This window comes from Neopsephotus bourkii, unplaced genomic scaffold (genome assembly GCF_033783945.1).
Source record: "Neopsephotus bourkii isolate Nb327-2 ecotype Australia unplaced genomic scaffold, CSIRO-AGI_Nbou_v1 NB_1768, whole genome shotgun sequence".
NCBI lineage: Eukaryota > Metazoa > Chordata > Aves > Psittaciformes > Psittacidae > Neopsephotus > Neopsephotus bourkii.
In genome coordinates this window covers 1030812-1053701 of record NW_026902242.1, presented here as the reverse complement: position 1 = coordinate 1053701, position 22890 = coordinate 1030812, and the positions used below count along the sequence as shown (strand labels likewise).

The window sequence follows — 22890 nt, the reverse complement described above, 5'->3', positions numbered from 1 at the left end:
TCAGATTAAGAGGTGGTGGGGGTAGAATGTGCTAGGAACACAGTAAACCGCCTGTACTTGCATTGGAAATGATTACTCTTGGTAGTCATCTTAGTGAACTCTTCATATGGATGAGAGCACAAAAAGGGAAAGAAATCATCTGTACCCATCAGGTTAGGAGCAGATTAGGTCACTTCTGATGGTGTCTGATGTTCTGGTTCATGTTCTTCATTTCTATGCAGAGTTGTAGTTTCAGATAAGCAGCTGGTGACTGAACTTTATCTGTGATAAGGAAAAAGGTCATATATGCAAGGCAATCCAGAAGTGTCAGCTCATCTCTCTACATAGCCTGCTTCCTGAGATATGCTCCACTCGGTTGCCCAGTGCTATATAGAAGCTGATTATCGGGGGAGGAAGCAGGTGCTGGTCTCTTAGCTGTTGACTTGTCATGCAGCAAATCCAAGTAGAGTCCCATGTACAACTGGTTCTGCAGCTCCACCTGCTGCTTGCCTTGAGTTGTGTTGGTACAACCCTGCTCCCAGACTTTGCACTTCCTGTGACTGCTGCTTTAGGCACCCTTTGTTCTACAAGCTCTAGGTTCATTGCAGAATCATTGAATCCTGGAATGGTTTGGGTTGGAAGGAGCCTTAAAGCTCATCCTGTTCCAACCCCGTGCCACAGGCAGGGACACCTTCCACTAGAGCAGGTTGCTCCAAGCCCCATCCAACCTGGCCTTGAACACTGCCAGGGATGAGGCATAACAATTCTTGGGAATTTCCTCATTAAGCAGAAGCTAATAAATGTTCTGTCTTGTTAATAAACATGTCAGAACTTGGTTTTCCGTGCTCAGGATGATAACCTGGGGTTCTATGTGTGTTCATTCTTCTTTCAGGGGTAACTTATGTAAATGTGGATACCCTGAAAATCAACACATAGAGGGCACTCAGATTAATACCAATGAAAAATGGAACTACAAGAAGCACACTAAGGAACTTCCTACTGATGCCTTTGGGGACATTCAGTTTGAAAACATGGGAAAAAGAGGAAAGGTAAGCGGGAGTATCAAGGGTATATGTCAATCTCCTGTTGGGAGCACTGTATTCAGAGTCCTGAACCCTATGCCAGTGGAACCCCTGAAAAGCAGGGAAGGGGAAGACAAAGTTGATTTTATTCTAATGGAAATGGAAGGTGTTAGGCTACAAAGGAGACAAGCTGCTTTCTCAAGCCCTGAATATAGGTAAGAAAAAATAATTTCTTCTGTTATTTGTTTAGTAGGCTGGCAATGGGAGGGAAAAGATGTTCTCTGTGTCCAGGCAGGGCAGAAGAATGGGTGGATGAGGTAGTTGTTTGCTTTTCCTAGTAGCTGGGTTTACTAAAATTGGCCTGGAATACAATTGTAAAGGTCTTGGGGTAGGTGAATTAATTTACAACTAAATCTGTGTCTCACTGGGACTCTGTACCCTGATTATGTTAGTGTGTGGTTACAGTGGCCAGTGTGTGGTCCCTGTCAGTATGGAAATGTCATGGTGTTGAAGACTAATTTAGTACCCTTCTACCTATCTTCAGTGGTGAACCTAACAGGATAAGCTGAAGTACCTGAATGATCAAGCTCCTGATCAAGATACTTTGTTCCTGACTGACTTTAACACCACTACAGTGCTGGGTTTTTTGGGGAACACTGCACCTTTCCAGTGTGGACTAACTTATGCTTTAGAAAGAAAATGATGTGAGGGTGTACACCGGTGCAAGTCTTGGGTAAGGAGTATGTGTAACATGCTTTGCCTTCAAAGGTTCAGCAGGATCCGGGAGATGATAATCATAGGGTTTTCATATCTGTAGATGGTGTAAGACCTCTCTTTGGAGGATCTGCACTGTTCAGTGGAGAAGCTGCACTTACCTGCTTACTACTCCATAAAGTCATTATTCATGCGTTGTAATGGCTTTACCATGGTGCAGCATGTCATCCAGTGTCTGCCTACAGAGCTTGTCAACCTATATTCCCTTCTTCCCCAGCTGTTCTGTGTGTTGATCATTACACTCTGTGGATGTACTGTGCTCCTTTCCATACAGTAGTATTTTAGGTCTTGGTCTGGCCACTCTGCAGGATGTTGTGCAGTGTTGAAAAAGGTATTCCACATCTTCCTATGGTAGTTTTGTTTGGAAGGGCTCTGCAAGGTTTTCTAGCCAAATCTCTTGCTTAGAGGATATCCTCACAGACCATCTTGCTCAGCCCTATAACTGATTGAATACTGTTTCCCAGGGTGGAGATCCTACAGTGACAGTACATTCACTGGGAATCTAAGAGATCAGTGGAACTTCAGAGGTTTTATTCTGCTGTGTTTTAATCTTTTCCTGTGTTTTTCCTTGGTGTGGGGATAGGAGTGGAGGGGTGGGAAGAAGAAAAGAGCTGGTGTTGCTGTTCGTGATGATTTATAGTGGTACTGTGTGAGGAGTCACATGTGGCTGAGCTCATCTGTCTCTTCTAAATGACTACTATTTACCAACAGTGCAGCTTGCTTGAGACAATCAAAATAAATGAGGGAAATGTGAGCATGCTATGTAAATTAATTGAGTTTGGTTTATGCAAAGTAGCAGAAATGAAGTCTTTTGGGGTGAAAAAAGACTGAAGGTTTTGAATCATGATTAAACCAGATCCAAGTACTTCACATATTTCTTGATACGTATCTTTTAGCTTCATAGTACTTTGCTGTAGCTGCTGTGTACCTTTACTGAAAGGAGAAATAGCTTTCTCTATTGCCACATTTCTGAGTTCTCAAAGCTTAAATGTTCTTTCCTTAGGCTGTGTTCCCCTTCTCACATTGCAAATCAGTTTGCTCATAGTAGTTTCAGGAGGACTCTCAAGGTCCATGTGCATGTTTCAAAGCATACTTTGTTCAAATACTGCAGATAAGTCTCCTAATTTATCCCATCAACACGCCAGCTGAAGTTACATCTTTATTCTCCATTCTCATTCCCTATACTGTAAGGCATGTCTTAAAACATGGCAAGTATTTTCGCTTCCTGTTATGCACGATGGGGAGGATGTCAAACCCAAGGTAACCTAAGAACTGCCCACTATTATCAGTGAGGGATGGGAAGTTTTATACCTTGCATCATGCTTTTTAGGACAGATAAGTCCTAAAAAGCTGTGGGCAGAACTATTAGATATGAACAGACCAATAAAATCTCTGCACTTCGTAAGTCCTGCCTAAGAGCTCACTGTTTCGGCAGTGTTGCTCAGCTCCTGTAACAGCCAAGAGCATTGTAGTTGCTGTCTTTTATGTTCTGGTACCCTCAAGCTGCAAAATGCTTCTCTGAACACCTCTCTTGAGTTCAGGGGCCGAAACACTTGGCATCGTCTGCGCTGGAGGGCTGGATCAGTCATGGTTGGTGTGCACCAGGAGATGGCACCCTTGTACCTCAGAGAAAGAAATTGCCTGCACCGGGGGGAGGTTCAGCTGCTTAAGTAGAGCCTTGCCAAGGACTTAAGCATCAGATGTGTAGTTGCTAGTACCTTGTATGAAACTTAAGTGGAATTGAAGTGTGCTTTCAGTTATACACTGTGACAATGTATGAGAGAAGCTGTACAAGCAACTCGGTTGCAGCATCTTTTGTTTGGTACTTGCTTTAATGGGTGAAAACAACATGTATAGATGAAAACAACATGTCGTTCAATTGGAAACCTTAATTATTGGTGCAACAGAGGTAGTCATACAGGTTCAAGGTACTTTGTGTATCAGTAAGGTTTAGAAAAATGCCTTCTAACTACAGAGCTAACAGAATGTGCTGTGGGGATGGCCCTGTGGAGCGCTTAATTCTGCTGGTAAGCTCTATGGGGGGAGAGGCCCTTCTCTCCTGGAAAACACCCAAGGCTTTATGTGGCTGATGCTTCTCAGAGCAGAAGCTGTGGGAGTCCCCTACCTCTCCTGTGTAGCTGCTGGTGGAGCCTGTTAGGCTTCCTCCATGATATGTTTTTCTGAGACAGATGCAGTAAGTACTCGTGGGAGCCTGTCCTGGAACACATCGATATGTCCTTTCAGTGAAGTTAAATGCCTCTCAAGATACGAACATTTTCTCCTCACATACTGTGCTCAAGCTTTACTATGTATTTAATGAAGTTATGGGTTATCCTTGAGATGCTGTTGTGGGTATATGTTACAACAGGGACACTATGCACGTGGAGCCTGGAATTTATAGCTCATTCAATAAAGGCTTAGTAGTGTAATCAAAATACAACTATAATTATTAGATCACTTAGAACAATGCTACCATTAATCCATGATCTAAGCTATAATTAGCACTGGTACAGTTAAAATTGTTACACCATAAGCTTATTCAGTGTTACGTTCATCCTTCTAATGTTCCTCTGAACACCAAGGTCAGTGCTCTTGCCTTCCTCTAGAGGAAGGTGGGTTGGATGCCTGGAGGGGATAAAGATGCTTTAGAAGAAGAAACAAAGACTTCATCACCTTTTGGCATAAGACTGTTCATTAGAGAACACCATGTTCCCAGCTATCGCTATTTACTTCTTGCTATGTTTGGTCTTTTCTCTCTCCCAAGTACATTCGTTTGTCATGTGACACAGACTCTGAAACACTCTATGATCTCATGACCCAGCACTGGCACCTGAAGACACCGAACCTTGTCATCTCTGTCACTGGGGGTGCAAAGAACTTTGCCCTCAAGCCCCGGATGCGCAAGATATTCAGCAGGCTGATCTACATAGCCCAGTCCAAAGGTAAAGACCTGCAGGTGTGCCTGGACGAATGTATTCCTGCATAATACTGTTGGAGAGGCAGCAGCTCAGAGGATCAGCAGGGAAGCAGAGCATTCAATTTGTTTCTGCTTGGCTGGCGCACTTGGGGCAAATATGACCTAATGGTTTGGAAGTAACAGGGTTGAGAACTAGTCATAAGCTGCCCAGATAAAGTAAGGTGTGTAGCATATCTTTTGTGTTTAACTGAAGAATAAATGACTCTTTTGAGGTCTTAAGAGGGATATGGGATGTTGTATCACAGTATGCTAGAGATTGGAAGGGACCTCAAAAGATCATCTAGTCCAGTCCCCCTGCCGGAGCAGGAACACCTAGATAAGGTTACACAGGAATGTGTCCAGGTGGGTTTTGAATGTCTCCAGAGAAGGAGACTCCACAACCTCCCTGGGCAGCCTGTTCCAGTGTTCCGTCACCCTCACTGAGAAGAAGTTTCTTCTCAAGTTTAAGTGGAACCTCTTGTGTTCCAGTTTGTACCCATTGCCCCCTGTCCTATCATTGTTTGCCACTGAGAAGAGCCTGGCTCCATCCTAAAAGTACTGCATTAGGTGTGTGGGTGTTCCAGTGCATCCCTACAGGCTTTTGGGCGTTTTCCGCAGGGGCCTGGATTTTCACAGGAGGCACGCATTACGGGCTGATGAAGTACATCGGGGAGGTGGTCAGAGACAACACCATCAGTCGGAGCTCAGAGGAGAACGTGGTGGCTATTGGCATAGCAGCCTGGGGCATGATTTCCAACCGGGAAAGTCTGATCCGCAGTGGTGATACTGACGTAAGAGCCATGTCTGAGTTGGTGGGAAGGGAGAGGCTTGGCCATGGTGTTATGTCCCTGACTGACAACTGCTATCATCTTAACAGTATCTGTGCTAGGCTGGTGCTGTCAGCCATGAGATGTCTGGGCTGAGTGCTCAGTCAAGCTCTGCTTGTATGTCTGGGAAAACAGAGCTCAGGAGGGTGCTTTCCAGTGCAACGTTTGTGTAGAAGCGCATCTCTGTGTACTTGAACAGGCCTACTGTGTCCTCAGCAATTCAACCTGGGCCCAGGTTTTCTTCAGTGTATGTAGCAGTGAGACAAAACATCAGAAGCTCTTCCTAGAACAGGAGTAAACTAAACAGTTCTCACAGAATCCCAGGTTGTTTTGGGTTGGAAGGGACCTTAAAGCTCATCCAGTTCCAACCCCTGCCACAGGCAGGGACACCTTCCACTAGAGCAGGTTGCTCCAAGCCCCTGTGTCCAACCTGGCCTTGAACACTAATGAGGAGTAGTTGGTGACTGGGGGTTCAGCTGTCACCAGCTTGTCCTTGAAGGCTTGTGCATGCTCTACCCTTGGGTCTCTCAAACGCTGTGCTTGTGCTTCCAGGGGTACTACTTGGCGCACTACATAATGGATGATCTCAAGAGAGACCCTCTCTATTGCTTGGATAATAATCACACCCATCTCTTGCTGGTTGATAATGGCACCCATGGACACCCAGCAATAGAAGCCAAAGTACGAACTCAGTTAGAGAAGTACATTTCAGAGCGGGTTATCCCAGGTAGGTGTGAATGGGAGGCTGCAGACTTCCTTCTCCTTAATCCCTGCTTTGGGGCTGATGTACAGTAATTTCCTGGGGACAAAAGGGTAGTGGTAGCATTCTTTGGATGCTGAGCTGGAAGAGATGTGGTAACTGCACACCCAGTGCTCTTCAGAAAAATACCCCTCCCTTTATCTTACTTCCTTTATGTGATAGTTATCCTTCATGAGACACAGCAAATGGTCTGGTTTAGCAATACAGCCTTCCCTCCTTTTCTGCTATCTGTTGGAAACTTACCCTGGTGCTGAATTCCATGTAGCTGAAGCACAATTACTTGTTGCAGGAGCTGAAATAAGGCTTCTCTGAAGAAATCCATTTGTGAAATCCATCTGCAAACTGCTCCTGAATCATTTCAGGTCCTTCTTTGCCAAAATGGGTAAAAAATACCCAAAACCTTTAAAGGAAATTCTGAGTTAAAGAGGTTTTGGGGTTAGTTTTTACTGTGTACCTCAGCTGAAGCATCCTTGCTGTTAGTCATGATTAAGCACCTAGAATCACTACAAAAATTGGGATGTCTGTTAAACACTAGCTCATAGAGTTACAGGATTCCTCACTTTCCTTTGCTATTGGAAGTGTGGAATCAGAGGTTCTGGCTTGGGATAAGAACCACAACGTGGTCAAAGTTGTAGCTACAGTAAAATAAGTAACTACAGTAAAATCACATTTGGGGGACTCTGGAGCTACTAAAAGTGATGCTTGAGAGGAGGAAACAATCACCTGTTGGAAGGGTGTCTGAAGGGAGCTGTGCAGAACATCAGGCAATACTAACTCTCCATTGAAACCAGGAAGAACTGTTAATGGATTTGGCAAAATCAACAGTAATCCAGTAGCAAAGTGTTTGCATGAACTGCTTGTAAATCTTTCACTGTACTCAGGAAAAAGGAGGTGTTCAAGCTGCATCAATGGGTTCACTCTTTCCCTTTCTTGCTTTTCCCTTGGCATGTTTCACAGAATCTAATTATGGTGGGAAGATTCCAATCGTGTGTTTTGCCCAAGGTGGAGGAAAAGAGACTTTGAAAGTAAGTTCATTTCTTTTACTCATTTCCAAGAGTGACAACCAGGACATTGCTTTAGGAGTTAAGAGAGGTTATGCCACAAGCAGCTTTATCAAGTAGACAGTCCTATTATTACTGAAGCTTGCCCAGCACTTGCTATGGAAAGACTTGGCTTGCAATTGGATTGAAGCTGAAGTTCGTTTCGGTTAAGATTTTCTGTGCAAGAAGTTTCTGCCTCAGGCTGACATCCTTGGAAACTGTTGGCTGGAACAGTTCAGTTCTTCCATAGCAAATCCAGCATGGAAATGTTTCTCCTGTGTTAATTTGAGCAGCAGTCAGAAGTGTCTTTGTCAGCCATGTAGGTATCAAGCTTTTTAGTACCATTTTTGCCTGAACTTAGCTTTGGGAAAACTTGGCTTGCTCATGCTCAGTGGAGATGAGTACTCCCTTGTGATACACAGGGAGGAGCTGTGCTGGAGATACTCTGGCTTTGAGCTTGCTTGAGCTGCCTCATGGTTGCTGCTCCTGAGAACTGTGGTCTGCACCTACTTTAGATGTAGGCAGCTGAGCAAGGAAGGAGGGCTCCGCTGACTCTGACCCTTCTAAGCCTAGAAAGGGAGGGAGCAGGCATCACATTCAAACAGATGACAGGTAGGAAGAGGATGAACCTTGCAAGAGTGAAGGTGAGTGGCCTGCACAGAGGGGGTGTGACTGAGGGAGCAAAGGGACCTGGCAGCAGGGAATTTAAACCAAGGTCATGTGCAGTCAGGCTGTGTGGGATGAGATGGCTCTGATGAACAGCAAGAAGAGGAGCTGATGTAGCCTGGGCTGCAGGACTTTGAGAAAGAACCGGCAAATGGGCTGGAATTGCAAGAGGGTAGGATGCAGTGAAAAGAGTATGTCAGTGCTTGAGTCAATAAAACTGAAACAGGTGATATTTATAATCTTTTCTTTTGGGTGATCTTGGTACTGCCTGTTGTGCCCAGAGCTATGCTGTTCAGATTGGCTTTGTCAGATGATAATGGGAATTCAAAGCACAGTCTTTGTAACTACTTCACTGCTAAGATTAATCAATTACTCTGAACCAGGCCGTTATCCCAGCCTCCCGGTATGCTTCCTGGGGCTTTGGGTTCCATTCACATGATTAATTTCAGCTTTGCCCCCAGACAGATTGTAAGTGAATACAGATGCAGAGTTCAGTGTCTTAATCAGAGGTCCTAAGATGAAATGAAGCATCCATTCAGGTTTTAGAGCAAACCTAAAAATGAAATATTAAATATGCCCTGCTCTGGACCATGGATTCCTGTTTTTCTCACCTAACTCTACAATCCCTAGACTTTCTACTGAATAGTAAGCTCCTAACACAGTCATGCTTCAATTGATCACCTGTCCTTCTCTGGCTCCCTAGTCTATCAATGTGGCCATCAAGAGTAAGATCCCCTGTGTTGTGGTGGAAGGCTCTGGTCGGATTGCTGATGTTATTGCTAGCTTGATGGAGGCAGAAGGCACTCTTGCTTCTTCATGTGTCAAGGAGAGCTTGCTCAGGTATCTGCCTCGCACCATTTCAAGGCTCTCAGAAGAGGAGACTGAAAGCTGGATCAAATGGGTAAGTGTAGGCTGCTTCAGGGAGCTGAAAGTGGGAGGAGGATAGAGCAAACAGGAGGTCAGGAACAGCTGGTGACTTCCAAATTGGTGATGTTGCTGTCTGGTGATACACCTATAGGATATGTGGGGCTCCTTGCCATGGTATATCCAGAGAGATTCCAAACTGAAAAATCTCAAACTCTTATAACTTACAGGGATTGGAACAAAAAGAGTGGGGACTGCAGTCTTTTGGGTGGGCAGCACACATCCAGGCACAGGAAAGCCAAAACCACATGTTTGGTAACTGTCTGCTCTCTGGATGCTTGCCATTGCTCTGGAGCAATGTCTGTTGTAGGTGTCTGTTGGCTGATGTGCTGTTGGGGTTGCTATTTTATGTGCTTTGTAAACGTGGAGAAATGGGCTGTTTGCTGAATCAGGCCCCACGCTGTTGCATCCTGCTCAGAGACAAAAGGGTTAGCACTGCTACCCATGGACTTTGATACTGGAGTGATTCTATTTTGGCATTCTTTCATTTGTTGTCAAAGTTCCTGTCTTCCTGCATCCCTTAAAATACTGATTTCCCTTCCAAAGTAGGAGTGGGATGTTTAGGACTAGAGGCTTACTTGGTCAGGATTTCACCACAGCAGCATCCCTCTGCCATTTCCATCAGGACTTTGTTAGCAGTGACTTACTACACTGTGTACGTGGGATGCAGTTGAAGGTACAACACTGTATATACATCAGCAAAATCTTTTACTCTTTTGTACCTCTTTGAGTAGAGGCTGCTGTGGTGAAATCCTGACCTTTCAGGATGTAGTGCTTTCAGGATGTAGTCACCGTTGTGATCCCATATGTAACTGTTCATTGCAAGTGTTTTCTGGAGACTGGGAAAACTGGAGAAGTAAGGAGAGCATCTGCTAGCTTAGGTTGCTTGTGCCAATCCAGTTGTAACTCTCTGGCTGCCTGACCTTCAGGAGGACCTGGTTTTAGATATGCTTCTGCAAACTTTAAAACTTGATGTTGAGGTCTTAGTTCCAAGAACTTCTTAGCTCAGTGAACAAGCCATTAACTTGAGCTAATTGACCTTCTCAGTTAACTGCCCAGTGCTTTAGCTTGGAGTCTGATTTGGTTTTCCTCTCGGTTCATTTTCTCCTACATGCGCTCACAGTGGGGAGTCATTGAACATTCAAGTCTCAGTTGAAGCTCATAATGTAATGGGGGCTGGAAAAGGGAATATTGCATTTAAGGCCCCTTCTCTCAGTTTTCTGCACCCCAGCCTGTATTTTTTTCATGACTGCACCATTGTGACTTGTTTGCAGGCCCCGGAGAGGAATTCAGGCACCGAAACATTTGTATTTTCTTTGATATAAACCAGTCAAAGCTGCTGGTATTGAAGTCTGAACAGCTATTTAAGTTCAAGCAGCTGTTGTTTCTGGCAAGGCTCCACTCAAATCTCTTGGTCAGAGCTTGGCAGAGTGAGCCCATGGGACAACCTGCAAGTTCCACTGGGGAACCTGCTCCATTTGTTACAAGCAACAGGCTTGGACTAGATCTCCAGAGCTGTTTTCCAATCTCAGCAATTTTCTGCTTCTTTAATAAGAAACTTACAGGGAAAAGGGTAGGAATGGCCTTTTGCAGAGACAGTCCTGCAGAAACCACGTCTGAACTTGCACTTTGAGCCTGGGGGCTGTGGCATCCAACCCCAAAGAGGAAGAACACCCCCTGAGCAGACCATGAGCCTCTGGTTTCCAGAAGGCTCCATTGCACCTGCTCCATTGCTTCCCTGCACCAGCTCCATTGCCCTTCTCTGGCCCCGCTCCAGCACCTCAATGTCTCTCTTGTAATCTTGTTGAAGATGAATAATCTTGTCTAAGATTAACAAATTCGTAATAAGGTTGTAATAAGAGAAATAATCTTGTCCAAGATTAGTAAATCTTGAAATAATCTTGTCTAAGATTATTTGTTTTCTACGTGCTCGAATGGAAGGAACATTATAAGGGTTGGTTATGTGAGAAGTGTCCTCTGTTTTTCACAAAGCACGAGGACATAGAAACTGTTCTCTAACAAACAAGACATCTGTTGAAACTTATGCTGTTACAATCTGTTTTTTCTTGATGAGTAGTTTATAATTATTGAGATTAGATCATTTTGGTTATGACGTTCTGCATAGGCAAATCACAGTCCTTTGCTGTATGTTCAGAGGAGAATTAATCTTGTACTTTGGTGACTCGAAAATAAATCTTATAAGCTACTTCTGTCTGCACTTGATTAAATTTTAACTGTACATGGCAACAGGACTGATGGGAAGCAGCTTTGCTGTGATGTGATGGGAAATTTCCTTTAAAGAACAGCCAAGATTGCTTTGAAATGGAACTGTTGCTTTTGTAGATCAAAGAAGTCCTTGAGAGCCCTCATTTATTGACAGTTATCAAAATAGAAGAAGCTGGAGATGAAATTGTGAGCAACGCCATCTCTTTCGCCCTCTACAAAGGCAAGTGATTCGTTCTCTGGTTTGGTTGTTGGTTGGTTTTTGGGGGGAGTTTCTTCTGTTAAATAAATGAAACAAAGATGGCTGTTTGTTTTCTAGAACAGGTTCCCTTAAGCTTCTGACACAGTGTGGAGCTTGTCTTCATCTGGAGTGGTGTGGACAGGCTACAGCACCATTATGGGATGTGTTAGTGCGGGTGAGATAGAGACACAGTCCAGATAATTAGGAAGGCATTTAGCAGAGCCTTTAGCATGCTGGTATGTCATCTCTGAGAGCAGCACACAAGTATGTAAGACAGAGGGAGGCAGGAAGCCAAGCAAAGGATCTTCTATAGTTATCTGTTTATCCTGTAAATGGATTACTCAGCATCCTTCAATGTTAAAACAAGTATCTTCTGGTATATACGTTGATCATTCAGTTCCAACCCCCTGCCATGGGCAGGGATACCTCAAACTAGACCATGTCACCCAAGGCCCTGTCCACCCTGGAGCTTCTGACAATGTTTCTTGCATAGGGCCCGACTGAGAGGAATTCCTGCAGAATTTCTTTTGTGTAGGGGATGCAGAATACTGAGGAGCCTGAAAGATACATTGTGCTGAGTGTGGTTAATGATGTGCTCCTAGCAGTTCATCTGTGGTCTATGTTGGACAATAGATATGCCTCTAAGCCTCCAGCATCTTCTAATACCCAGTCGGGAAGATGGGCATCAGTCTGGGGAAAGACACTTGATATGGGTCTTGTCAGGTACAGTGTGAAAGCAGAGACAAACAAGTACACCAGGAAGCTCCTCTGCCTCTGTTTTTTTTTTTTTACCCAGAGGATTGTTTCTTCTCTGCAGCTTTCAGCACCAATGAACATGACAGGGATAACTGGAATGGGCAGCTGAAGCTGCTGCTGGAGTGGAACCAGTTGGACCTGGCCAGTGATGAGATCTTCACCAATGACCGAAACTGGGAGGTACAGACCACTCCTGTCTGACTATGTCATGTCAGAGACATGGGACAGGGGAGCAGGAGGAAGAGGAACATCGTAACAGCAGCCACTATCTCAGCACCCTCTGAGGTTGATAAGTACAAGCGTCCATTCCTCCTTGCACTGGCATCACTGACTGCAAAGGTTATCTGCCCATGCCAGAAGTACTTTAGGCTACCCAACAAAGCCAGTTTCATACAGAACAAACTGATTAAAATGTGGCAGCATGAAGGAAAATGTGGCAGGTAGCCACATGTGTCAGGCCCTTAGTAAGCTTTACATGTCTCTCATGCTCCCTAATAGTTGCTTTTCCATTTCTTCCTAGTCTGCTGACCTACAGGATGTCATGTTCACAGCCCTAGTGAAAGACAGGCCCAAATTTGTCCGACTCTTCCTGGAAAATGGCTTGAATCTGAGGAAGTTCCTAACCACAGGGGTCCTTCGAGAGCTGTACACCAACAACTTCAGCAGCCTGGTGTTCAAGAACCTGCAGATCGCAAAGAACTCCTATAACGATGCGCTTCTCACATTTGTGTGGAAGATGGTTGAAGACTTCCGAAGGGGTCTCAAGAGAGATGACAAAAATAGCAAGGATGAGATGGAGATACAGCTTTCAGTAAGTGATAAACAGGGATTAAAATTATCATGGAATCCCAGACTGGTTTGGGTTGGAAGGGACCTTTAAAGCTCATCCAGTTCCAGCCCCCTGCCCTAGGCAGGGACACCTTCCACTAGAGCAGGTTGCTCCAAGCCCTGTCCAGCCTGGCCTTGTATCAGCCTTGCTTTACATTTAATATACTGCCCCATTTTACAAGTGCATGTAAGGGTCATTTAACCACAATAAAAATGGGTGAGTTTGGGTGTTGAGTTAAAGTGTTTCCTGTTGGAGCAATAGATGCTCTAGTTATGCTTATCATTTATACCAGTGTCAATCCAGAGGCTGATACAGAGGTGCCAGGTGAGCATGAGGAATTTGCACTCATAGTTTAGTACAGACTCTAGTATCTTAAACCTTGCTTGTTGCAGGAGTGTCAAGTACCTTTTGCACTTCATGTAGTATAACCTAAGTGTGTGATAATTGCCAGATAGCCAAGAGAGAGGATCAATGGGATCTGTATGTAAAAGCAAGAAGGTATGAAAGCAGGAGAGTGGCAGCCTAGGATTTGTTCCTGTTAAGAACAGTTTGGTGAGCCTGGGTCTGAGGAGTTGTTGCTCTTTCTTTCAGGATGAGTGTCCTATCACAAGGCACCCATTGCAAGCTCTGTTTATTTGGTCAGTTCTTCAGAACAAGAAAGAGTTGTCTAAAGTCATTTGGGAGCAAGTAAGTTCAGTTCTCCTCTATCCCTCTTTGCAAACAGCACAGTGGTGTTCCCTGTCTTTGGTTTGTAGGCCTTTGAAGGCTCTGGATCCATCTTCAAACACAAAACTACAGGAGATAATTTCTAGCTGACTCTGTAAGTAGGTTTAATATTATCAATTTTGTGTTTGAGTGTGGATTTCCTTTGGATGACATTTTCCTAATGTCATGTTTGAATCAGCAGTCCAAGCTAGTATTTACCTATAGCTCTGTGTTCTAATCTGTGCTCAAACTCGAATGCAGAGCTCCCACCCATTCCACACTATGGATGTGTTGTGATTCCAGGTATTTAATTGAAATCAATTTCTAATCTTGATTAGACACTACATTTAGTGTATTAAATACATATTTCCAGTCTGAAAATGCAAGGCTAATGCAAGCAAAGCTAATGGATGCTCCTGATCACATTGGTCTTCATGTCTGAAACTGTTTCTTCCCTGTACAAGTGACTGCACGTGTCCAAAACAAAGGGCTTCTTCCCTGCACATGTAGATGGAATGGAACGAACTAATATAGTCCATTAGATCAGTTCTGGGTACACCCAACTAGTCCAGCCGGGGGGGACAGTGGAATTGGTAGTGTAGCTTGTGACAGAGCAGACCCAATTTTGTGACTCTTCAGCCAGAAATAGTGATATCAGCAAAGCTGATGCTTAACTGTTGAACACAAGACCTTTTCCAATTGATCACAGTGCTGTTATCAAGCCAGATAGCTATCCTTAGTTTTGTGGGACATGATCTTCCTTTGCCAGTCTTGACTGGGAACTGAGCAGCTGCAAAGAAAGGAGTATGGCTTTAAAGACTCTGTCACATTCCCTTTGCAGAGGGCTTTGCATGACTGAACTCTCTCTCCATAGACCAGAGGCTGCACTTTGGCAGCCCTTGGGGCCAGTAAGCTCCTCAAAAGCATGGCAAAGGTGAAGAATGATATAAATGCTGCTGGGGAATCTGAGGAACTTGCTAATGAGTATGAAACAAGAGCAGTAGGTAAGTACCTTCCTTAAGTCCTTTAGAAATGTAGTAGAAGGGGGCAGAGATCAGAAAAACAACTTGTTTTAATGCTCTCCAGGTCTGGTGCTTTATCAGTGGTTACATAGTGCTGGTTTGATTTTGTGCAGAGCAGAATTGGTAACCCTGCTAGTTTTGTTCAGCAAAAATGCTGAACTTCGTCTGAAATGCTGCCCAGAAATCCAGCCTGGATGTTAAAGAAGAGAATCTTCTTCATCATCTCCAAAGGAAGTAGAAAGAAAGCTTTATTTAGAAAACTAGATATCCAACATTAAATGCTTCCTTTTAATGTGTTTTTAGTGCTTGGAAATCTCTTCCACACCATCTGTTCCCAGCAGAAACTGTGTGTCCTGTCTGAACAGCTTGTCTCTAAAAGTGGGTGTTGTGGGGGAAGGTTTGGGTAGAGAATTTCTTTCCTTGGGAAGAAAAACTACCTACCTTTAATGACAGTGTTGCCAGAAATAGGAGAATATAGAGTAAGAGAAGCTTTCTGTGTGAGTGCTGGTAATTTCAGGTTGAGAAAAGCCACCTTTCAGGTATACTTTGGGGGAGTGAGAAGAAATGGCAGTTAAAAAGTGTATTGAATTCCTCAATTCTGAGGTGCAAAATCATCATATACCTTCCTTATTCTGGGAAGTAATATTATTGGTAATTGGTAATTCAGAGCTCTCTGAGGTTTTGGTATCTTTTTTCTTCTGTATGACCTTCAGTTTCCCCATTTGCAAGTGATTCAGAATGGAGCTCTGCATCTCCTGGGCTTGAGTGGCCAGTAGCTTCTTATTTAATGGGGGCGATGGGTGACAGGCGAGCAGGGGGATGTTCTTTCGCTTTAGCACTTCCAATTCCTGGAGCAATAATGCTGATGTTTCCTCAGTGTCCAGTTATTCTGCATGTTATTCAGAGAACCACGCCAATGAAAACCAGATACCGTAGCAGGGATTCATTTGTAGCACCCACAGCTTACAAAGCCAAGCTTATCTGTGGTGAACCCTGTGGTGCAGGACCTGGGTTTCTAAACTTGCAGGGAGATACAACAGGGTGTTTCCTCTGGGGCTGTATTGCAGGTTATGGCCTTGTTCTCTTGCATGGTGCAGAAAACAGTGGATCTCTGTAACTGCATTGCTGCCCACCAATTTGCTGTCACCACCATACATCAGATTAGGTGACAGGTAAACTGTAGTAGTCTTGCAGGTTCAATAGGAAGCCATAGAAATGTTGCTGGAAATGGCTTCTGGAAGTCTCACGTGCAGTCTTGTTGTTGAGGTGGTGTTACCCCCAGGAATAGATCAGTTCAGTCATGGCTTCATTTAGCCAAATCTTGGAAATCATAGAATCACAGAATGGTTTGGGTTTGGAGGGACCTTCAAAGCTCATCCAGTTCCAGCCCCCCTGCAATGAGCAGGGACACCTTCCACTAGATCAGGTTGCCCAGAACCACATCCAGCCTGGCCTCGAATGTCTTCAGGGATGGAGCATCCACCACCTCTCTGGACAACCTGTGCCAGGTTTTACCACTCTCATTGTACAAAACTCCTTCCTTACATCAGCCTGAATCCCCCCTCTTTTAGTTTAAAACCATCACTCCTCATCCTGTCATAACAGGCCATGTCAAAAAGCCTCTTCCCATCTTTCTTATGGGCTCCTTTTCCAAACTGAAAGGTCACAATAGTCTCCACAGGTGGATATTGGTTTATTGCTCCTAAAAGCAGACCATGTTTTCTGGGCTAGTGGAGACTACACTGGCCTGTTGAACTTAAGCCTGATTTGAGTGTACATGTCAGCAAAGCTATTTCACAATTCACTGAGGGGTGGCTTGAGGCCACACTGAAAATATCTTGCTTGTTACCAGAAAGTATCTCCTCCTTCACAAGGCAAAAACTGCTTCAGTAGATTTTCCTAAAGCTATATACATCCCTCAGGCCTTGATTATTTAGCAAGACACTGCGAATAACACATCCCATTGAAGTTTGTCTATCAAGATCTGTCTGCATATCGCAGGGTACGTGGTAACACCAGCCAAAAGCATTGCTGTGTGTGTACATCCTTGCTGTTATGGTGACACAGCTGTTTGAAATGCCTGGGGAAATGTGCTGTTGGAGAGAAGTGCTTCTAGTGAAGGTTGCTGTGTTTTAGGAGGGGCTGGATCACTCTTGAGGGCAGTTGTGCTGTCACAGATATACCGATACAGAGCGGTGCCTTTCAGTGGGAAACATCCAGAGCTGGAAAGAGAGAGATTTTTACTCTAAATGCATGTTAGTGGCAAAAACCTATGGGCAGAATAAGATGACTGGGGCTGTTCTAAACTCAACTATATTTGTAGTGCATTTCCCAGTTTAAAAGATTAAGGTTCTGACCTTGTTCAACCTTACTGTTAATATGGAACTACTGAGACTGACTAGGTCATTAAAATCATAGAATGGTTTGGGCTGGAAGGGACCTTCAAAGGTCATCTAGTCCAAACCCCCTGCAATGAGCAGGGACATCTTCAACTTGATCAGGTTGCTCACAACCACATCCAGCCTGGCCTTAGATCAATGCTAAATGAATGAGAAGATGAAACAAGCAGATATACTGAGTCATTTGAGTAGGAGAAGTTCCTATTTCTCACTCAATTTTTAGCAGCTCAATTTGAGCTGGTTTAGTATTTCCATTTTCCATCCAGATGTGAATTCTTAATCCATGAAAGTGGGGTTGTAAAGCAACACACAAGTTGTTTCACCATGCTGGAAGTGTGGCAAGAGTTCTTGTGTCTGCATGCTTCAGTATTACAAACATTACACTTTGGAACTCACTGAAGACAATTGCACCCAAGTTGGTGGGAAATTGAATCTGAGCATGGGGCTCAGCGTGGGGCTGCCTCTTCCCTCTAGAGTTGTTCACTGAGTGCTACAGCAATGATGAAGATCTGGCTGAGCAGCTGATGACTTACTCCTGTGAAGCCTGGGGAGGGAGCAATTGCCTGAAACTAGCAGTGGAAGCTAGAGACCAGCAGTTCATCGCACAGCCAGGAGTGCAGGTAATGGCACTGAAAAGAAGGTGCATGGGTTACTGTAACTCTGGATACCTTAAAAATCCCCTTCTTTGGAAATAGAAGGTGGCTGATTTGCCCACAAATGCTAAGTCAGGAGAGGAAGAGCTGATGAAGAGCTGTAAGTCACAACGAGGTAGATGGTAAAGACCACCTGAAGTGACTTCTCCCTTGCACAGCTTTGTGTCTGCATAGTGTGGATGTACTACCCACTGTGAAGTAGCCTCATTTTTAACCCCTCATTGTGTAGGCTGTAAGAGGGCTGGACTGAGGAACCAGCTCACTGTTACTAACACCAAGCTTGCTGTATTTTTGAAACAGGAATCCCAGGTATTTTGACTGAAATCTCAGTGATTTGGTTTGGGTTTTTTTCCTAAATCTAATAGCATTCCCAGGTTATTTTGTTGCTGTTAGAACAAATGAAGATATTTTCTTCTTCCCTACAGAATTTCCTTTCCAAGCAGTGGTATGGAGAGATTTCAAGAGATACTAATAACTGGAAGATTATACTGTGTCTGTTCTTTTTCCCTTTAATAGGCTGTGGCTTCATCTCATTCAGGTAATCAACTGGCTTCTCATTACAAGAAGCAATACAAGTCAATTGTAGAAACATGGGGCAGTTAGGTCAGAAGGGACCTCTGGAATGATCCAGTCCAACCCCTTGCTCAAAGCAGGGTCAGCTGGACCAGGTTGCTCAGGATTGTGTCCAGATGGGGTTTGAGTATCTCTGAGGATGGATACTCTAAATCCACTCTGGAGAGCCTGCTTCGGTGTTCAGTCACTCTCAAACAGGTATTTAATAGCTGAGTGGGATTTTGACAGATCATGTCCTCACTCTGCTCTGGAGTTAAGATGTGCCAGTTTCACTTCATGCCTGAAGTCAGAGCATGCATTACCTTGAAAGTAATGCCCTGTTCTAGACGTTGAGCCTTTCTCATTTTCACTTTGATGAAGAACGCAAATGTTTCCAGACGTAAAAGCTCTGCTTTGACACCTTTTCCTTCTTTCAATTCCTCAGGAAAAAGCCTGTGGAGAAGAGTAAGAAACTCTTTCTGTATTATGTGTCTTTCTTCACCTCCCCCTTTGTGGTCTTCTCCTGGAATGTCATCTTCTACATCGCTTTCCTGTTACTCTTCGCCTACGTGTTGCTTATGGATTTCCAGAAGGAACCTACCGCCCTGGAGATCATCCTTTACGTCCTGGTCTTCATTCTGCTTTGTGATGAAGTGAGACAAGTAGGCAGTGCTTGCAACCCAAAACCATTTAGTGCTAGATTAAAAAGTTAAATTAAACCCAAAAGTACTTAGTGCCTTGTGGTTTCCCCCCTCCTAGTAGCGTGAGGAAGTGCAGGCTGCTTCTGAGTTAAAGAGGAGCCACTTCTTGGGAGATATGTTCAGGCAACTCAAGGCACAGTTGACTTATTTTTTAACCCTCCTATTTGTGTCCCAATAGCTGCAGAGTCCATGCACTGAGAGGAATTTGTATTGACTTTGAAGCTGTGTGGATTAAACTGATGCCAGTGGAGATACTCTCAGGAATGCTTGGCTTGGATTTCCAAAGCAGTTGAGATCAGGAAGTTAGATTTAACACATTTATCTTGGTGCATACCTCTAGATCAAATGATTTCTGCCTCTTCAGAAGAGAAAGGGATGTGTGGTTTCAGTGCAGAGCTGCTTTCCCATTGTCCTGTAAGGCATTAGTCTCCATATGAGTGGTTTTGGATCAGACCACCCTGCAATAACATTTCTTACACTGAGATCAAATGACATTGCTGAGTGTTGATGTTATTGTGCTTAACTTGCTGTGTGGTCTTTTTCCTTTCCAGTAGTCAAGGTGGTAGGTACCCTGGTTAAAAAGCAGCTTTCTTTCCTAAGGAAAATGGGGGAAAAAGTCAAAGACTGTTGCAATGAGACCACTAATGGAGTGTTGTTTCTGCTGATTTAGGCTCTGTCTCTGGATCTGTCACTGTCTGCACCCAGCAAAAGTCCTGGGGAAAGCCTTAGGGATAGAACCCTTTTTTTCCTCCCAGTGTCACTATTTGTCAGTACCCTGAGCAGGCAGAACAGCTTCAGATCCCAGGAATCCCATTAATTGGTGGCCAAACTGTACCAGCTTGATTGTGGGAGTTGAAACAGAGATTTTTATTGAGGGTTTAAAGTTATCTTAAGCCTATTTTGGATTCAAACCTGTCTTGCTAAGGGGCAGGATGCAGGGCAATGTCTCAGTAAGAGTGATGTTGCCTGGAGTCGCGCAGTAGCTGCTGCATTCAGGTAATTGGGGAGGAATCAGCCCTCTGATTAGAGTGGTGTCTCTGGGGGTGACAGCTAGACATGGTTCCAAATGTAAAGCAGGTTGTGTCACTATTCAGGGGGACTGAGCTGTATCTGAATCATAAGGCACTGACTGGCTCAGCCCTGTTTTCGCTTCTGATGGAAGTTCTAAGGGAATTTTAACTAGCTGGAGCTACTTTCTCATGTCCTGTTTAGAGTTGTCATGACAATAATGAAATGGGAGATGCCTTTTTCCTGCTCTCTTCTTAGTCACATGGATGTCGCCTCCAGTGAGGTGATGGGGAAAACTTACAGGATGTGCAGGAAAGCCCCGTTTTCTGAAATGCAGAAGGAATCTGGACCAAACCTCTATGCACATTAAGCTTTTAGCAATGGCAAGTGCTTGATATTTTGAAGGACTGAACAGCACTGCAGCCCTGGTTGTTCTCATCTCCTTACACGCACCTATCTCAGCTTTATCTGTTTCTGCTTTAGACCAAAATCTCTTTCCTCCACCCACAATTGTGTCCTTAACATAACAGGGATCAGGCTTAAACTTGCTGCATTTAATACAGCTGTGGTGCAGTGATATACTTACTGCTTTGTGAAGGACATTTAGACCAGATGCATTCAGCTGTTCATACAAAACTGCTCGCTGCCATTTATAGCAAGACAACTTATGTTTGATTTAGGGGGTTACTAAACAGAGACAACCCAAAGCCATTGGTCTCAGAAATGCTGTCCCTACTCAGTGCACAGCCTTTGGTAGCTTCAGTAGTAAGAAAGATGTGTGTGAGTCTCAAGATGCTGAAACAGTGTCTGGTAATACCTTGAGCCTGACACCCTAGTCACTTCCACAACTGTCCGTTTTTAGCAGTGCATCCCATTGTGTGAAGGCAATGCAACAGTTGTGCAGCTGGAATAGCAAAGTGGCAGTTCCAGAGGCTCAAGGCTTATAGAGTCAGTACTCTACTAAGCTTTGATTTCAATGGAAATTGAAAGAATTAGGATCAGGGACTCAGTCTCTTTCTTCAGGCCTGGCAGAGGTTTCTCCTACTTAAGCTACTTGCCTTAATGACTCCCCTCTGAACTGGATCCAGAAGTTGCTCAAGCTTTGGGTCCAGGGTGCAGTACCAATCAGTCTGAGAATGGGGAGAGATTTCCACTAGACTTGCAATTCAGCAATAGGAAGTCAGGTAATGGAAATAATAAATGTAATACCTAGCAGCAGTTTGCTGGAACATGACATGATCCACCGTGAGCTCAAATGGTGTACACATGTGAGCACCAAGTACATCAATCTCAGCTCTTGTCAGGACTGGTTCTTCCTCTCCACATGCAGAAGCACCCATGTAGTTGTGCTGTGTCTGCTGAGCACAGTGACCTGCACTGTGGTGTAATGTATCACCCATGGCCTTAACTGCTCCCAGTGCAAGAGCAGTAGCTTAGGACATCCAGGTTAAGGAGTTCTAAACACGCAAAATCTTGACCAGTAGCCTTACTAGAAGTTAACCGTGACAATATGTTTTCAGTGACCATGATTTCTGGCATTCCTGGATAGATTAAACTCCCTCTTTTAGAGAAAGTTAAAAACAATCTGATCTCTCCTGTACCTGTTGTGTGTGACAGAAAATCAGATGGGCAAGGAGACGATCCTTCCTATTGCAGTGGGTGGAGTATTTACCCATGAGGATGTCCAGTGGGGAGAGATAGGGAAAGATGGATGAGCTCCCTCCCCTCTGGCCAGTGCTCTATAGTCACTACTTTCTGCTCTTTTTCCTTCCCAGTGGTACATGAATGGCAGTAAGTATTTCTCAGATCTGTGGAATGTTATGGATACACTGGCAATCTTCTACTTCATAGCAGGGATTGTGTTCAGGTGAGTAGTGTCTTTTCTTGTGGCTATGTTATGCTTTGCTTCCTTTCCGGGTTTTGATTACAATCTGTAATGAGATTTTGGGAAGTGATGTGTTCATGAAGCTCCCTCTTCTTTTTGGAGACCCTAAATACTGCCAAGTCTTGACTCTAAAGCTGTAAAAGCAAATAGAGAGAATAAAGTCATTAGGGAATATCTGCATGTGCTATTTTTTATTCTATGTTTAATGGAAGTCAGGTCTTTCCCTGGACTCAAAGATGGCTTTTCTAAGCTCAGATCTTTCTGGGCCAGCAGAACAGCCCTTCTTAATGCTTAGGTTTGGATGAGCATGTTTAGAAGAGTATGACTGAAATAAACTTAGGTTTCATGACACCGCCTTCAAGCCTGGCTATATAGACTGTATCAGAGTTGCAGGATAAGATGCTTAATAGCTGAGAGAGTCAGAAGTTCTTTGGGATTTTCCCTGACTCTTCTTCCCGATTATTGAGTGTGGCAATCTGGACTCTTTGAGCTTTAGTGTGTTGTATGTAAGGAGACTGTAATTGTACCCACAGCAGTCTAACAGCACATCAATAGCTCATGTAAGCTGTTTTACATGAATGGGTGAGTTAACAACCATGACAAGGGAACGATGGAAACAGGGTTTACAGTGCAATTGTGCAGTCAGTGTAAATTACTAAATTGTGTAATTTAGTTCTTGCTGCCTCTGTGCAACAGAGGTTTCATTGCACTGATAGTGTTTGGAGGGCTGTGAGAGCAAAGGTACAAGATTTCTTTGCTGATCCTAGTTTTAGAGGGGTAGAGGAGATGCAGCAGCAATGTAGTTAAGATAAGAAGGGTGTAAACATGTTGTGCATTAACCAGTGCCATCAGGTGGGAGTGGGTGGCAGAGCATGGGACCCTTGGTAGCTGTGCTGTGTTTTCCAGTTACTCATTTTCCACTCCTCATTTCAGTGTATTTATGTCTGACTTCTGCATGCTTTACACAA

General features: G+C 44.1%; 1 protein-coding gene across 7 annotated transcripts in view; it reads left to right on the top strand.

Moving 5' to 3' along the window:
- The window catches only part of TRPM8 (transient receptor potential cation channel subfamily M member 8), a 51137-nt gene that overhangs the window by 13538 nt on the left and 14709 nt on the right, over positions 1-22890 (top strand). The window contains exons 4-18 of one of the 7 annotated variants that reach the window (XM_061379375.1): positions 872-1028; positions 4540-4717; positions 5350-5522; positions 6111-6285; positions 7276-7343; positions 8728-8925; positions 11292-11394; positions 12230-12348; positions 12689-12979; positions 13589-13684; positions 14577-14706; positions 17598-17743; positions 18202-18314; positions 18774-18990; positions 21813-21904. In XM_061379375.1, the coding sequence (XP_061235359.1) occupies positions 872-1028; positions 4540-4717; positions 5350-5522; positions 6111-6285; positions 7276-7343; positions 8728-8925; positions 11292-11394; positions 12230-12348; positions 12689-12979; positions 13589-13684; positions 14577-14706; positions 17598-17743; positions 18202-18314; positions 18774-18990; positions 21813-21904 (2256 nt within the window). The other 6 variants (XM_061379368.1, XM_061379369.1, XM_061379372.1 and 3 more) reach the window with 6 other exon arrangements.